This window comes from Chinchilla lanigera, unplaced genomic scaffold (assembly GCF_000276665.1).
Source record: "Chinchilla lanigera isolate Chin_1 unplaced genomic scaffold, ChiLan1.0 scaffold00076, whole genome shotgun sequence".
Lineage (NCBI taxonomy): Eukaryota > Metazoa > Chordata > Mammalia > Rodentia > Chinchillidae > Chinchilla > Chinchilla lanigera.
The window spans coordinates 3,622,614-3,639,942 of NW_004955477.1; the positions used below are offsets into that span (position 1 = coordinate 3,622,614).

Here is a 17,329-nt window from a genome sequence, read left to right on the forward strand (position 1 = left end):
CTGAGCTAAATCCCCAGCCCCTTTAAAATTTGTCTTAAAGTCTTGTCGGTGGAAATAAGAACTGTTGTTCATTGAATACAACCAGTCTCACAAAACATGCATACTTGAGTAATTTTTTGTGATCCAGAATCTATAATTATTAGGTTTATGAATTGTGAAACTTACTTTTAGAACCCCACAGCAGAGTAGAATTACCCAGACAGTGGAGGAGAATTGCCCTGGGGTAACTGACCCACATTATGACAGAGTATGGTAGACAAATGTGTAAACCAGATATCCACACATTCATTTTTTGTGTGGGAAAATTTTCATTCCTGGTGACCAGTGTGTAGCCATAGCTGTGTCTTCTCACCAGGACACCTTTGTCTGGTTTTTGAGTTGCTGGGAAATTGTGCATAGGTTGTTCAGTAAACACAGAGTAGAGAGGGTATAGCACTTTGATGTTTAGGTGGAGAGATCTAGGTGTATTGTCCTCATGCTATGTAGGACCGGTGTACTTTTTCTGTGACCCTGCACGTGTATCTCCCCTGGTCAGAGCCAGATGGATCCTAGCAACTGCACACCCTTTAGATTTTTCATGCACAGTTGCTTTGACTGTGTACCTCCATCAGTCTATCACCCTACATGCTTCCTCATCTATTGCCTTCCTATAATTAGATCCAGGTCAGTCTTAAAGGAGTTCTGGCTGTTCCCTGCATTGAAATATAGCCATTCTTCCAGAGAAGCTCTAAATTGGAGTTGGGAGTTTAACTTTGAGATGGAAACTTTATATTCAACTAAAAGATGTGAAGATACGAGGACACTTCTGAAACATTGGTTATCTTTCTGACCGCCTCTTCCTTTCCTTTCCCCTTTCCTTTCCCGTAGCTCACAGCTACAACTATTTTCTGTCTTTCAAAGCATGGAGATGACCTGGGGCCCTCTGCATTTGCTGCTGCTGTTTCTCTTTGGAACATACCTTTCCCTAGATTTTTTCATGGCTGCCTTTTTCCAGCCCTTACATCTTTACTGAAATGTCACCTTAGTTTACTTTTAGCTTGAGCCCCACACTGGAGGAAAAACAAAATGTTTTTGTGATAAAATCATGGATTATAAAAGTTACATGTATTTGTAACGTGAGGCCCTGGACCTACAGGGCAGTTAGACGATAAATGAGGATGTGGCAGTATTCTTTTGATAGAGACAGTACTTTTTCCCAGTGTCTGGGAACACTCAGAAAGTGGTCGTAGTATTTGTGAGAACCTGTCTTAGTTAGCTTTGTGTCATCTGTGTGTGATGATTTGAACAATGGGCAGTCAACCTGGGCTCCTGCGTCCCTGCTTCTCCACCTGCTGGTTGTGTTCTTGGATGAATTCTTTAGCCATCTGTGGGAGCTTCTCTGTGAAAGGAAACCAGTAATTCTAGGCTCCTAAGATTCAGCAACATGAAATGCTTCACAGAGGCCCTTACACACATTATTACTTAGTAGGTGGTGGGTTGTTAACTGTTGTTGTTGTTTTTTTTTTTTTTTTTGTCCTTAATTAGGCAGATAAATTATACAGTGAGACTTTGGGTGATGGGTAATACTTGTTAACATTTGCTAAATTGATGATATTGTTAACTTGTGCTACCAGGTTATCAGTGCTAATTAGGAATTGAGCTGACCTGTTAGACGTGGTATGCAGTTATCTAAAACATTACCATCTTGCTTTTTTGTCATAATAGAATTGCTTTTAGAATTTTAAACACTTAAAGCAGCATGTACACTGGAAGGTCTTTTTTGTTAAACAGAATTTTTGTTGATGATGCTTGCTATTTAATCTGCAAACCAAAATAGTCCATTAACCTTCATATCAAATACTTCAGCAAGCTGCATACCAAAGCACACTTCTAAATTGGTTTGTAGGGTGACAGTAATTGCCAGAAGATGAGAGCCATGGAATTCATTGTATCAGTACTATGTTAATAATTTTCAATATTTGTTTCTGAAGCCCAGTTGTGCATTTCCAGTTTGCCATGACACAGAAGAGCGCTGTAGACTTGTGCTAAGCTATGTTCTAGAGGTACGTCTTATACTTGATTTGCAAATAGCATTTGGGCTTTGGTGTCTGAAAGTTATTTTGAATAGTGTTCAGCTGTGATTTTTTGTTTCTTAAGCTGAAACTGTAAACCAAATCATTTTTTCCCCAAATCTTTCGAGCAGACACAGGTTTTCAGTTTGTTTCTAAAGTAGAAATCGTGTCTTGTGTTTAGTTTTCATTTGACTGTTAGTAATATGTATAATAAATTTTTTTTTTCTTTTTTTAAGGGTTTAAAATCTGTAGATAGCAGCATCAAAAAGGAAAGTGACCTTCCGGCAGCTGATCCCAGCACCCCAATCCCCTTAAAATATGAAGATGAATCCACAAGAGGGGGTCCCGAGGGGCTAGAGAAGCAGATGGCCTTGTTTTTGGACAAAAGTAAGTTGAATTGATGTGCAAATAAGGCCTTCAGTAGAATAATATACTGATCCTTTGTCAACAGCAGGCATGTCAATTAAGGCCTTCATTGAAAGGAACGAGAAGGATGTCATGTGAACGAAAAGTAGAGGGGACATACTTAGAAATATAAATTCCATTAGAGACATAAAACAAAGCAGCAGCATGATTTTGATCTTTCATAGGTATTTCTCATGAGAGCATAAAAAACCTGCATCTTTCCATTGTCCACTCTAAGGAACTAATACCTTCAGCCTGGTAGAGATCTCCTAAGAAACTGCTATGTTGGTAAAGGTGTGGAGTGTGGAAGAGCTCAGGCTTGGGAACCAGAGAGCCTAGCTTTGATCCCTGGTTGACCTAAAGCAGGTTTTCCCACATTTCTGAGCAGCCTTTTCCTTGTCTCACACTAGAGACAGTAAAAGTGCCTACTTTACAGGGTTTTTAAGGATTAAATGGTTAATACAGGTAAAGTGCTTAGAACTGTGTGCATAATCAGCACCATAAAAGTGTTAGCTGGTGCCGTATTATTGAATAAGCTGGAAATATCACTCTTTCATTATCTAGCATGTTGCTTAGGAATAAGTATCACTTCATGCAAAATATATGGATTTTGAAGTAAAATTCTTGAGTTTTTTCTTTATTTTTAATTTTAAATCATATTTTTCCCCCAATCTTATCTCTTGGCCCTATTTAATTAGTTTCAGTTGTTTTCAAAACTTTTTGAAAGCTTGTATATGTGAAATAGCTAATGCCAAGTGCTTCTGGACGTTTCTTCTTTCTGTGAACAGAGAGGTGGCAGAGGTGGAGGTAGCGGATGATTTCTTTGGCCAACACGTATGTAGTACTTCGTGTGTGCCGGGTTAGCCTGCATGCAGTGAGGCTGACATTACGACCTTTGCTATCTTTTTTTTCTGTTTTTTTTTTTTTTTTTTCTGTCTCTTCCTCCTTCTCCATGTCCCTTCTTAAAAATCCTGCTCAAGTTCAGAGTCTCCACAGTCAGAATTGCTTGATTCCATTATACTGTGTTCTGTGAGCACACTGATGCCTGCCTCACATGCTTGTTACCTGTATAAACGGTATACACACAAGGACAGCTGTAAGGTGTTCATCTTATTTGTCTTTGGTTTTCTCAAAGTGCTTCACACATAGTGCTTCTAACAGCAGAGAAAAAAGTAACACGTGCAGATTAAACCATCATAAAGACCAACTACTTTTTATTACCTTGAAAGTCTTTTATCTGCATCAAAAAATGAGAAACCTTAAGGCAGCTGCTGCGGGGCGTGTTTCTATTCTTCGTTCCATGGCTTTTTGCTCTTATCTCTGCAATTACACTGGTACAGTTTGGTGTGGTTTATCAAGGTAATGGCCTCGTAAGTTCATGTCACTCTTTCAGTCCCTGTTGCAATGTCTGGCGCAAAAGTGACATTTGTGGAACAAAGAAGGTAGAAAGAGCTACACTTTAAGTCAAGTGTTGGTGATAGAAGAAATGGTAACTTTCAGTGGGAGATAGAAAAAACAAGCATTTGTGGAGGCAAAAGAAGTAACCTCGTGCGACAGAATAGCAGGAAGACTGAAGATCCATCACTTGGGAAGTGAGCTGAGTGCTCAGGTTTAGCAAGCGGTGAGCTGTGTTAAGGTTTGGGGACAAGCTTTGACTGAGGTGAAGGCTGTGCTTTGGGAAGGTCTACTTTTTGGCAGGTGGACTCAGACTGGGGAAAGGAAGCAGATGTCGTGGTCATGAGTTCAGCTGCATCAGTGACCCTCTAAATGAGAGCGATGCCACTGCAGGAAAGCAGAACTCTGTAGCAAGAGTCTTGTTCGGACACTGGCATGTTATTCTATCGCGTTTAGGCAGGAAAGCATGGTATTTAGCAGTGCTGTCATGGCAGTAGTGCCTGACTCTGGCATGTTCCTATCAAGAAACAGACAGTATATATATATTTTTGTGATACTTATCATTCAAAGAAAACACTGTCTTTTTTCCTCCCGTGTCACAGTGGGCTCCCTTCAGAAGCGTAATTACTCCAGTCAGTCTGGAATGATCCCTGGTTCTTGGCAACATAAGATGAAACTTCAGCTGATTCTCAAGTCAGCGAAGGCCTATTATGTGTTGTCAGATGCTGCCATGAGTCTTCAGAAGTACGGACGAGCACTGCGGTACATTAAGCTTGCTCTGCAGAGCCACGGTAAGCACCACAAATGCTCATGTCCCCTAGGCACCGGGGGCAGGACTGGAGGCATCTCAGTGCCATGAGCTTTCATTCCTGTCTGTCCTAAAATTTGAGTTTTTTAAAAAAACTTTCAATCCTGTGTTTGTTACTTAGCATTTTATTTTTTGCTCACACTGGTTTAATATCTCTTCCTTTTGAAATATACGAAACCATTGTGTTACCTGACAGAGTCATGCCGTGGTACAGAGATTATGACTAGTAACAGACTTACTTCTTATTTACTGTGTTCATTAATTTGCATTGCGCTTGTGTTTTTTCTCCTTCCCCTCATTTTCCAAATAGATACTTATTGCTGCCTCTGCACCAATATGCTTTCTGAAGTGCTGCTGTTTCTTTCTCAATATTTGACACTCTGCGGTGATATCCAGCTCATGCTGGCTCAGAATGCAAATAACAGAGCGGCACACCTTGAAGAGTTTAACTACCAAACAAAAGAAGATCAGGAGATACTGCACAGTCTTCACAGAGAGTCCAGTTGTCAGGGTATGCCAACCCGTGCTTATTATGTCCAGAAAAGTGGCAGAAGTATTAGTCTTTGAGTATTAGATCTGTTTCGTTTTGTTTTTGTTTGCTTAGGGCAGGGGCTTGCTATATAATTCAAACTGGTCTTGAAGTCTTGGCAATCCTCTGCCTCAGGTTGCCAAGTGTTGGGACTATAGGCGTGCACCACCATGCCTGGTTTATCTGCTGTTTTGTTTCATTCCTTTCTTCATGTTAAAATCAAGCGTGGGCTGGGCGTATGGCTCAGTGGCAGAGCACTTGCCTAGTCTGCATGAGGTCTCAGGTGCAAATTCCAGGAGCACAACAAAAAGAAGAATTGAGTTTATAATTATTAATTATAGCTTGCTAAGTATAAAATAAGATCTGAAGACAGTTGTTTTGCATTTGTACATTGTTCATGAATTAGTCTGTAGCCAGCTGTCTTATATCACTTTGTTCAGTCTTTGGAATCCATAGCTGCAGTACACTCAGCCCAGTACAGTTAAATACCCTGCACTTACAGTAGTGAGTGAGGTCTAGATTAGTCTTCTGAAGGCCCTTTTGGAATGTACCATGAACTTATCTTACTATGCTTCAAATTGTTTATCACATTTGATATCCACCCCCCAAAAAGTGTGGGACAGTTAACAGCCAGGTGAATACACTGGAGGAGACGGGGGTGCAAATGTCTTATTGCCTAATGCTTTTGCCCTGTTTTTTTTCTTCTTCTGTCTCTCAAGTAATCATTTCACTGTAATAGACACATTGGAAAGTCTTTGGAGCCTTTTTACCACTATTATAGTGATTCCATTTAAAATATTTCTTTCTAAGATTGATATTTTCCTATGAGTGTTAGCAATAGGGGGTACTTCCTTTTTTCCCCTTGAATACGCAGTCCTGTGTGTGAGTTTACTGCATTCCCACTAGATGGCATTGGTATGTTTTTAAGGACTAATCTAGTAACTTCTTCAATAACTTAGACTTAAAATTGACACTTTGTCTCTGTTACCATAATTTAAATGAAAGCTGCTTACCATTATATCAGCAGATTTTAGAATGCCAGTAAACCTGGGAAAATCAGGGTAATGGGAAATGCTTGGTATTTATAGGCAGAAAAATATTCATTCTAATCAAACATTAGTATTCCAAGAAAATATAGTTTTACTAATAAAGTGATCCTAGCCAGATGCAGTACTGCACACCTGTAATCTCAATACTAAGGGAGGCTGAAGCAGGAGGATTGCAAGTTTGAGGACAGCCTAGGCTACATAGTGAGTTCAAGGCAAGCCTAGACTACATAGCAAGACCTTGTCTCAAAATAAAAAATAAGGTCGGGGATATAGCACAGTGGCACAAGCGCCTGCCCGGCAAGCACAAGGTCCTAAGTTCCATTCCTGGTACCAAAAAAAAAAAAAAGAAAATGAGCTAGCAATATAGCTCAATTGTAGGGTGTGCCTGGGTTGAAGCACCAGTACTATAGAGGAGAGAGAAAAAGACAGAGGCAGAGGCATCTTTATTATGAAAATAAAATTTTATATTGCTTGAATCTTAGTATAGTTGCACTATATAGTTTTTTTTTTTTTTTTTAATCATTTTGACTTTAAAATATCTGGCTCACAGATGCCAAGGAAAAGGAGTTCATATGACTTACGCTGATTTTTCCTTTTCTTCTTTTAAGGGTTTGCATGGGCAACTGATTTGTCTACAGATCTAGAAAGTCAACTTTCAGTTAGTTGTAAATGTTATGAGGCTGCGAATGAGATTTTGCAGTTTAGTGATTTAAAAAGCCAAAATCCAGAACACTATGTACGAGTATTGAAGAGAATGGGTAATGTTAGAAACGAAATTGGTGTGTTTTACATGAATCAGGCTGCCACGTTACAGAACGAACGATTAGGTGAGTATCTGTGGATTCTTCTCTTTAATCCGTATTCTATAGAAAATTGTGCTGGTTTTTTTCTGGGCCAAGGAAAGAGCTGTGACACTTGATTGTAAGTTATTAAAAGGTGCTTTATAGGAGAATTATTTTATTGCTAAATTCTTAAGAAATAAAACTAGGGGAAATTTTTTTCCCTTGGGATTCATCATTTCAGTGTCTCGTATCCCCGCTTTTATTTTTCAAACCATCTGGTCATTCTAGAAGCAACTTGGACAACGAGCCATGTGCTGGGCCCTGTGTTGGACCTAGCGCAGGTCCCTCTTCTAGTTGGAAAGCCTGATATAAGAACGAACTCTGAAAAGTGCTGTCAGTAGGTTCAAAGGCAGCACAATAGGAGAGTACAGGAAAGGTGTTAGGAACAAGGTGTGCTTGAGCAGAGCAGCATGTGACGTGAGCAGATGCAAAGGAGGGCTCTCGGGTGAGCAGGCAGTGTGAGGAAGAAACCCAGGACGGGCCCAGCACGTGTCGAGAGTAGCAGCAGGAGGTCCTGTGAACTCCAGGCAGTCAGGGAGTGGTGAAGCCGGTGGCACCTGTGGAACCTGTATGTGAAAAGGTCTCACTTAGTGGTTGGTTGTGATGTGCTAAAGGCTGTTAGGGTTAGTGCAACTCAGAATGGAAACCATTCATGCAAAGGTGATAGCCCAAGCCATGGGAGTGAGTGCAGATGTGAGGGCTGACACGGGGTGACAAGGGAAAGGGCTAGCCTGGAACCACAGGTTTGTTGCACACATCTGGGCATCTGCTGAGCTGTCAGCTGAGCTGTGCTTGGCCCAGGGATCCAAATGGTTTCTCCAGGAGTTCATGCCCGCAGGAGACCTGGGCATCTGAGGAGCACCTGGAAGGGGAAGCCAGGGAGGGAACATGGGAACTGGCCATCCAGAACCCAGAACGTGATTTAAAAAAAACTCCATGGGCCCACAGCCTGTGAATCTTTATAAAATAGTGCTTTACTTGGATACCATTACTTGCTTGTTTGCTGTCAGTTAATAATGAGGAGAGCTCTGCTTAAGTGTTGCCGTCCACGGGGTTTGCCATAGTAAAATACCTCAGACTGATGGCTTACGATGGAAATAGGTTGTCTCACAGTTCTAGAGGCTGGGAGTCCAAGGTCAAGGTCCCAGCAGGCCGAGTGCCGAGAGGCTTCTTCCCGTGGCTTGCTGACAGCCACCTCTGCTGTGTCCTCACGCGGCCCTTTCTCTGTGACTGCCCCTTGGTCTTCCCCTCTTTATAAGGACACCAGTCTTTAGATCACGACCCCACCCCTATGACCTCATTTAAAGGTCTAATCCTAAAAAAATAAAAAATAAAAAAAAAATAAAAAAAAAAATAAAGGTCTAATCCTAAATACAGTCACATTCTGAGGTAGTGGGGATTAGGGCTTCAAGAGGATGAATCTGGGGGGACACACTTCCTGCTGAGGGTCAGGCAGACTGAGAGCAGAGCGCTGCGGTGGACCCCAGGTGGTTGGCTTGACCCCAGGACCCTACACTGCCTTGCTCCAATCATCACATTGCAGGCGTGCTGGGGTCACACTGATGTGCTTATGCAATTGTTTTCTTTCTTTCTTTGTGAAGTGAGCAAATCTGTGTCTGCTGCAGAGCAACAGTTGTGGAAAAAAAGCTTTTCTTGTTTTGAAAAGGGAATTCACAACTTTGAGTCCATTGAGGACGCTACAAATACCGCCCTTCTGTTATGTAACACTGGGAGGCTCATGCGAATCTGTGCGCAGGCGCACTGCGGCGCGGAGGATGAGTTCAAGCGTGAATTTTCCCCGGAAGAGGGCTTGTATTATAACAAGGTAACACGTTTGATGTGAGTGGGGCCGCATCCGTTCACTCCTGTCATCTGTTTATATTTGGCCGTAAGGCTAAAAGTAACTACAACCATGGTGACGGCACAGAACTAGACAGATCATTAACACACTTAGCTAACAGTGAGAGTTTAGTGGCATATTGAGTTGTTACAGAATAAATGTATTTGGAGTAAATGTCCAGTAGGTGGAACATTAATGGGAGGAAGTGAGAATGGAAAAGCGCCCAAAGAAAATAGAGGTTGATGTGATGAGGTGGGGAACAACTTTCCCAGCAGAAATTATGGATAAAAGATGAACAAGGTGTAAATGTGTAAGAATGTATGATAAAGAGTAAAACAGAATGCAAACCATGATCTAAGGAAAATGCTCACAGCATACATCATAAATTGCAGGTTACCATACGCTTAATATTTGAAGAACAATTAAGAATCATTGAAAATAAACTACTCCAACAGAATAATGAACAAATAACCTTGAACAAAAAATTCATACATGTGCTGGGCATGGTGGCCGCACAGTTATAATTTTAGCACTCAGGAGGCTGAGGCCAAAAAAAAAAAAGCAAAGCTGAGGCAGAAGGATTGCTGTGGATTTGAGGCTAGCCTAGGCTACATAGTGAGACCCTGTCTCAAAAAAACCAAAAAAAGAAAAAAATTCATACATATTTTTAAAAATTCATACATGTTTTTAAATGACTAATACGTAAGAAGAAAATCTCAGTTTCAGTTTATATGAAAGTTAAAAATTGAAGTTCTTGCCAGGGATATAGCTCAGTGGCACAAGCACCTGCCTGGCAAGTGCAAGGTCCTGAGTTCAACTCCCAGTAACCAACAAGAAAAAAAATGAGTTTCTTTCATTTGTTAGAATGCTAAATTTTTTGGCAAATCCATTGTTGAAGAGGGTACTGGAAATGGACACTTACATATTTGAGTGTAATGAGGCTATTAAAATGACTTTTTGTTGTTCTTTGACACAGGGTGTTGCTATGTAGTTCAGGCTGGCCTTTAACTCATTATGTAGCCCAAGCTGGTTTTGAATTCATGGTGATCCTCCTGCCTCAGCCTCCTAAGTGCTAGGATTGTAGGTATGCACCACAGGCCTGGCTTAAAATGACGTTATTGAAGATTGTTCACAGTGTAGAAAATTTTAAAGTAAAAGTGACCTTATTTTTCTTTTTTTAAGTTTATATATACACAAGAAAAAAATTAAATACATATACACCAGAAATTGTGGGGATATTATTGGGTGATGGATTTCAGTGTGATTTTTATTTCAGTACAGTGGCCATGTATTTGACAATGGGTGTGACAAAGGGTGAGGGGAGTTACTCTGAAGTAAAATAGTTCTCAAATTGTTTTCTAGTTTACTAGCTTACTAGTTAATATAAACTGTAATTTTCATTCATCCAGGAAAAAAACAAACCAGAAAATTGCATCCTCGGCATCAGCCTGAGTCATAAAGAGCAAGAACTGGCTTATCGTAGACTCAGAAACGACTGGTGGCATCAGTCCACTTTAAATAACTTAAAATATTTTCCTTTTTTTTTTTCCCTTCATGATACTTATCTTTTCTAGATTCCCCCAAATTAAATTGATATCTGGGTTGTCTTAAAGATTATTTCTTTTAATGCAATATTGATGTATTTTCCTCCCTCACAGGCTGTTGATTACTACTTGAAAGCTCTGAGATTACTGGGAACACGAGACATACACCCAGCTGTTTGGGATTCTGTGAATTGGGAATTGTCCACTACTTATTTTACTATGGCAACTCTACAGCAAGATTATGCTCCATTATCCAGAAAAGCTCAGGAGCAGGTAATAAGATTTGCTTGACTGCAAAATAAGTCCCTAGCCTTCTTTATTCCTTTTTTTATATATTTGTTTGCATGTTTTTTCCAGTACCGGGAATCGAACTCACGACCTCGCGCTTGCCAGGCAGGCGCTGTGCCGCTGAGCTAAATCCCCAGCCCTATTCCTTTTTTTAAATGCATATGGAGTATCTGCTGTCATCTCTTCCTTGACAAGCACTATTTAAATGTGAATGTTCTTGTTCTTATAGTCTGGTCATATAGCTTGTTATTTTTTTCTCCCCTTTAAAAAAAAAATACAGATTGAAAAAGAAGTCAGCGAGGCTATGATGAAGTCCTTGAAATACTGCGATGTTGATTTGGCGTCTCCTCGGCAGCCCCTCTGTCAGTATCGAGCTGCAACCATCCACCACAGGCTGGCTTCCATGTACCACAGCTGTCTGAGGAATCAGGTATGGGTATTCCGAGTCAGTCCCGTGCCAAGTCCAGCTGGCAGTGTGCTGGGTGCTTTCTTTACATTCTCATGTATATTATGAGTGCCATAAACTTAATTAGCTACTTTAGAAAAAGTGTGTACTCTGTGTGCTTTCCCGTCTCACCTGTGCCATGTGCTTGTTTCTACTACAGTTGATGGGGTCTTAGTTCAAAAATTATACATTTGTCAGAGTGTATTATTTTGATTGTTTTAAATATAGTTAGACTTTCTAGTAAGTTGTTTTTCAAATTTTAAAGTACTACTCTCTTCCCTTTTATTGTGAAATAGAGCATAAATGTAGATGGAACATGTGTACAGTTCAAAGAATGACAGAGGAAGCCTTTGCACCTGGCTTGGAGGTTAAGGGATGGCCGAGTGCTCTGGAGGGCCCCCGCCACCCCTCCTGGAGAGTTGCTCTAGACACCCACCGGCTTAACGCTGTCCTGAGCTTCTCCACATCTGTTTGGTGCCTTCCCACTAAAGCACTGTCACATTTCATTTTACCGTGAACTTTATGAAGCACATCACGCATGTGCGTCTTTCCCTGTCTTACTGGCTTTTCCCTTAGCATCATGTGTTTGTGGCTCATCCATATTGGTGCTTTACTTTCACACCTTAATAGTACTCATCAAATGACTCTTTCATAGTTTATTTACCTGTCCTGTGGTTACTGAACTTTTGGGTTGTGTAAGGCTGTTAAGTCCTAGAATAATCTAGGACACTGTACAACCACTCTACGTGAATCTTGGTGCTCCACTGCATGTATTTCTAGGGATTGAGGCCTAGATGGAGGTGTCTGCCTTCAGAGAGGTTGCCTTCTTTGTGCTGGAGGCTTGTGTTCATTAATTTCTTGGCGATAGCTTTTTTGGTCGTTTTATAACTTTTCTATCTTTCTCTATACTAAGACAACTTATTGTACAGTTCTTTTGAGTTTGGTTACTTCTAGGTTGTCCTTATTCCAAGAGTATTTTCCTTTAAGGTACAACTTCATCTGGAAAGGATTTCTTTCCACTGTGCTACAGTAGGTTCTCAACCAAAGGACACCCCTCCAGCTGAAAGTCAAGTGTGCCTAGGTGGCCTGGTTGGGAAACAGAAGCTGAAGGGTGCAGTTAGAGGAGGAAGAATAATCTGTGTAGCGGTTGGCGCTGGGACGGGTGGATATCCTCACACAAAAGAATGCATGAGGCCTCCTGCCTCACATCAGAGACAAAAATTCATGGGAAATGGGTTAAAGACCTGTGTGTAAGGGCCACAGTAGAACACTACAAGAAAACAGTTTAAAAGATGTATAGTGATTCAGTAAGAAGATTTGATTAAGTAGTTGGTATGAACTCCAAGCCTTGAGATTTATTTTTTAATTTTAGCTAGGGTGCCTTCCTGGCAAGCACAAGGTCTTTGGTTCAATTCCTGGTGCCAAAAAAAAAAAAAACCCTGCAACTCCTATTTTTTAATTTTATTTTTACCCTAGGTTGGTGATGAACATCTTAGGAAACAACACCGGGTGCTGGCAGATCTTCATTATAACAAAGCTGTAAAGCTTTTTCAGCTACTCAAAGACTCTCCCTGTGAACTGCTGAGAGTACAATTAGAAAGAGTAGCGTTTGCAGAGTTTCAGATGACCAGTAAGTCTGACTTCTCACTTCTCAGATATGTGTGCATTGGCTGAGTGTTGAATTGTCTTAGAGCGGGGCAGACCTGTGAGTTGCTCTGGGATGTGAATGATCCTGTCTCCTTACTAATTTGCCTGTAGTTGTGGATGGCTGTCCATCAGAAGTTGCAACACATCCTGAAGTGCTTTTTAAAACTTAGAGAATTCAATTTAGTCAGTTACAGGTTTAAATTAACATGGACAATGAGATAGAGAAGGAGCAGGATAAAAGAGGAGTGGTCCTCGTGAGCTCCCTTTAAAGCTGGAACTGATACCTCAACAGCTTTGAGTTGGGGTCCCGGAATGGCCACTGCGTAGTGCCTGAGCAAGCTCGAGATAAGTGGCGAGGCAGGAGAAGGGTAAGGAGGTCAGAGCGTCTTACCGTGTCTTTTCCACTCCAGGGACTAAGTGGATGCTAATCCCTTAGTATTTTCTCTGCATTCGCTCCCTGTTGTCCACGGGCTGCCCCTTCCTGCAAAGAGATCTTTTGTGAAATATCTCTTTACAGAACAATTACTTTTAGTGGAGCGATATATTTGGCTTCATTTTGATTTTTTACTTGCTAATAGCTTTTAAATTTTTATTTTAATAAAGTTTCAGATGTTGACATAATTCAGATACCCCATTTGAGAATTAGGGATGTTTAACCTACGAAGTCCTTGCTAATATTCCTAAGTCTGGAAAACTGATAGCTGAAGCACTTCAGGTCCCAAGCATTGTGGATAAGGGACACTAAGCCTGTACTTTAGATACATAAGTCTCTGTGTACAGGAACGCAGCCCTGGAAGGCTGCACATCATCACCTGTGAGGAGGGAACGCGGAGTAGGGAGGGGGAGCTTTTCATTGTATATTCGTTTGGGATACTGGGAACAAATTTGCTAAGAGGACAGGTATAGTAAATTCACTTTTAAAAATGTTTGAGTAGTATGCATATCTTAGGAAAATAACATAAATATTTTAGGAACTCTTGCTAGCTAGGTTTGTGGGTTTTGTAAGCCAGGTGAACAAGTGCTGTAGCTTGTGATGACTTTGATTGTATCTTTTTTACTCAACATATGGCTCACGTTTACCTTCTTAATGTCTCTGTTGTCTGCTCCATGCCCCAGTAACATTTATAGTCACCGTCTCATTTTTAGATTACAAATGTCCTGATTTATAAAGACAACACATTGTTTTAAAGTCTGGGATTATGCTGTAAAAGAAGAAACAACAGTTACTCCTTTCTTACCTACAGAGTGGGGAGTCTCCAAACCTGCTTTCACTTTTGACATCAACTGCAAGTTTAGGATCCTCGAGACCCCTCAGGTTTAATAGGATGACACAGAATTCACAGAAAGCCGTTCTACCCTTATTTGCAGCTTCCTGTAGGGAACTGAGACACATGAAAGTCGGCCAAGGGAACAAGTGCAGGGGGAGAGTGCCAGGGAGTTGTCAGCAAGAAGCTTCCCAGAGTCTTCTCACATGGAAGTGACAGGCGGCGCTGTACCCTCCTTTCCCCGGCAGTAGTGGGTAACAAACGTACCACAGTGACCTCCAGCCAGAGCTCACTGTAGCCTTGCTGTCCAGACTTCTTTCCATGGGATTTGGTCACATAGACGTGAGTGATTCCTATGTGGCTGACTAGGCTCAGGTCCTCTGGAGAATGAGCTGTTATCATGGGGCCCAGAGTCCCCAAGATATATCGCATTGTTTTACTATTCAGTATAGCCCAACACCCCCACACACACACACTCTCTCTTTCCCTTGGTAAACAAAGACACTGAGCAGGCAGGGCCTTCCAGGCTTAGCCATCACCCTCTGGGAGTCAGAGACAAGGCCAGACTGCTCTCTCTAAAGAGAAGATTAATGTTCTACCCTCCACCACTACACGCACATTGACTGTGAGCTTAAGGAGAGCAGTCACGAGCAAAGGTGCACGGTACTACCTGTTAGCTGAATTCAGAAGGATCTGAGTGAAATGAAACCTTACTCATGTGGTCTGACCTTGCCTTTGGACAGATTCTACAGTGGCATAGCAGATACTGAGTGCTAAGTTACTTGACCAGCCTCACACAGCTGACAGACAGTGGAGTAGCCTTCAAACCACAGACCCTGTCTGCTGGGCCTCCTCAACTGTTGCTTCTGACTTTGGCCCCTGTTCCAAGAAGGCTGTGTCCTCACTCTGACAAAACCAAATAATGAGACAGAGACAATTTTTACTTATCACTTTGTCTAGCCTTAATAATTTTTTTTCCTCAAGGGAAAATTAGTAAACAGAAGTTGATTTAGAACATTTGTTCTAAATGTTCTAAATTTGGGACTCATAAAAGTGTTCCAAACAGTATTTGAACATTAGAATTTTCAGCTGCACACGCCTATAATCCCAGCACTCAGAAGGCGGAGGCAGGAGGATTGCTGTGAGTTCAAGACCACCTTAGGCTGTATTGAGTTTAAGGGCAGCCTGGAATAGTGAGACCCTGTCTCAAAAAACAAATAAACAAGCAAATCAGAATTTTCTCTGACATTGAATGGGTTTAACATTTAACATTTAACATTGGGTTTCTAGGTGGGTAGCTAAAGGGATGACCATTTGTGTTTAATACTTTAGGTCAGAATAGCAATGTTGGAAAGTTAAAAACACTATCTGGGGCTCTTGATATCATGGTGAGAACTGAGCATGCATTCCAGCTCATCCGGAAGGAGCTTATGGAAGAATTTGACCAGGTAAATAAAGACAATCATTATTTTAGTTTTTTATGTGTCCTATACCAAATGATGACTACATATAGTGAGCACATAGCATATATTTATGGAATATATATACATATATTTTGTATATATGTATATATACTTTTATATAGATTATCTTTTATGTGGAAAATACACTATATATCTATATGGTGTATGTGTAGATGCTTTGTGTAAAATCACGTTGTTAATGCCTTCATCAATTTTGTGTTGCTATGACAAAATACTGGAAGCTGGTAACTTACAAAGTGGAGAAATCTATTCCATTCATAATTTTGGTGGCTGAAGGGTCCAGTCAGCATGGCATCATTGTTCTGGTGAGGGCCCCCCTGGTAATGCAGAAAAGAAACCTGACGTGAGCAGAATGGGCTGAGACATGAGCTGTCATCATGTTATACCAACTCACTCTTGACTGATTGAGCCACAGAAGACCTGACCCCCCCATGAGGGGCAGCATTAATCCATTTCCCGGGATGGGGCCCCTCAGCCAGTTCCTCCCATGAGGCCTACCTGTTACAGCTTCCACCACCTTAAAACCAAACTGCAGGCTACGCCCAGCCCATGAACCCTCAGAGGAGAAACCGTTGCAGTTATACTGGCATACTAAGAACGCTAAACTGCTTTGTTTAATTTGCAAGTATGTCTTTTAAATTTTTTTTTTTTTTTTAAGAATATGCTTTAAGGAGACCCATAGATCATAGTTAGCTAACTTTTGTTGGAGGGTTTTTTTTTTTAAGTCACAGAAAGGCCCTATGTCTTCCTCATAATCTCCACCAACCTGTTGAGGAGCAGTTGAATGGTGAGTGGGATTAAGCAGGCTCCATGGAAGGCACTTTTCTTCTTCTGGGCCTATCAGCATTCGTGCTTCCTTCTGCTACTGTTGGAAGCTGCCTATGGTCCCTCTCCACCCACCCATTGCCTTGCTAATCCTTGGTAGTCAGCTCCTGGGTGGACCCACTTCCATGTTGCCCTGCAGTGGCCAGTGCTCCAAAGTGAGGAGATTATCATTTGGGATTCCATTTGGGATTTCTTTTTCTTTTTTTAAGTGCTTCTTAGTGTGTTTCAGTTTATCAAAGTGATCCCTTATGCTTTGGGTTAGTTTGTTTCGGTTTACATTTTACTGGATTAATGAAACTACAGTGTTATCATTTATGAAATCACACTTTGTTGTTTTTAGCCTGAGGATAGTGAAACCACTGCAGCTACTGACTCTTCTCCTAGTCGAAGCCGAGAGGAAGTGATCAAACTCCTCAGTATATTTGAATCTCGACTCTCGTTCCTCCTCCTTCAGTCCATCAAACTGCTGTCTTCAACGAAAAAGAAAACAAGGTAAGTCACATGGTTATTTGTGGAAACTTCTTTCGTAGCACCTTGCCTATAAAGGGAATTTGAATAATCTCTACAGACACTATAAAGAAAAATAGTTTATATTCTTTCTTGACTTTTATGTGGAAAATGCAGAATTTAAGAGGTTTTCCTTCTTGACTTGTTAAAGTAGGTGAAAATCGTCTCCGTGGGGCCAACTACATATTCAGCGTGTAGACACAAAGTCTTGGCTACCGAGGGGTAGATACCCTGTTGTTTGTGGGACGTGTTCCCAGGGAGAGACGAATGACCCTGCAGCGAAGACTCTAAACACTTCTGAACGTTGTCTTTCATGGGAAGTCTGACCCTCGGTGTGGATGCTCAGGGCCAAGTGCACCATAGAAGTAGATGACATAACATCGAGGTCTCTACAGCCAGGAAATT

The 17,329-nt window shown here is 41.2% G+C and overlaps 1 protein-coding gene across 3 annotated transcripts in view; it reads left to right on the forward strand.

The window, feature by feature from the left end:
- Positions 1-17,329, forward strand: part of Edrf1 (erythroid differentiation regulatory factor 1) — a 43,876-nt gene that overhangs the window by 18,428 nt on the left and 8,119 nt on the right. For all 3 annotated transcript variants that reach the window (XM_005401993.2, XM_005401992.2, XM_005401994.2), the window contains 11 exons: positions 1,971-2,042; positions 2,288-2,438; positions 4,454-4,642; positions 4,970-5,170; positions 6,846-7,064; positions 8,681-8,904; positions 10,578-10,736; positions 11,032-11,181; positions 12,673-12,826; positions 15,441-15,556; positions 16,758-16,909. In XM_005401993.2, coding sequence (XP_005402050.1) covers positions 1,971-2,042; positions 2,288-2,438; positions 4,454-4,642; positions 4,970-5,170; positions 6,846-7,064; positions 8,681-8,904; positions 10,578-10,736; positions 11,032-11,181; positions 12,673-12,826; positions 15,441-15,556; positions 16,758-16,909 — 1,787 coding nt within the window. The remainder of the gene's footprint in view (positions 1-1,970; positions 2,043-2,287; positions 2,439-4,453; positions 4,643-4,969; positions 5,171-6,845; positions 7,065-8,680; positions 8,905-10,577; positions 10,737-11,031; positions 11,182-12,672; positions 12,827-15,440; positions 15,557-16,757; positions 16,910-17,329) is intronic.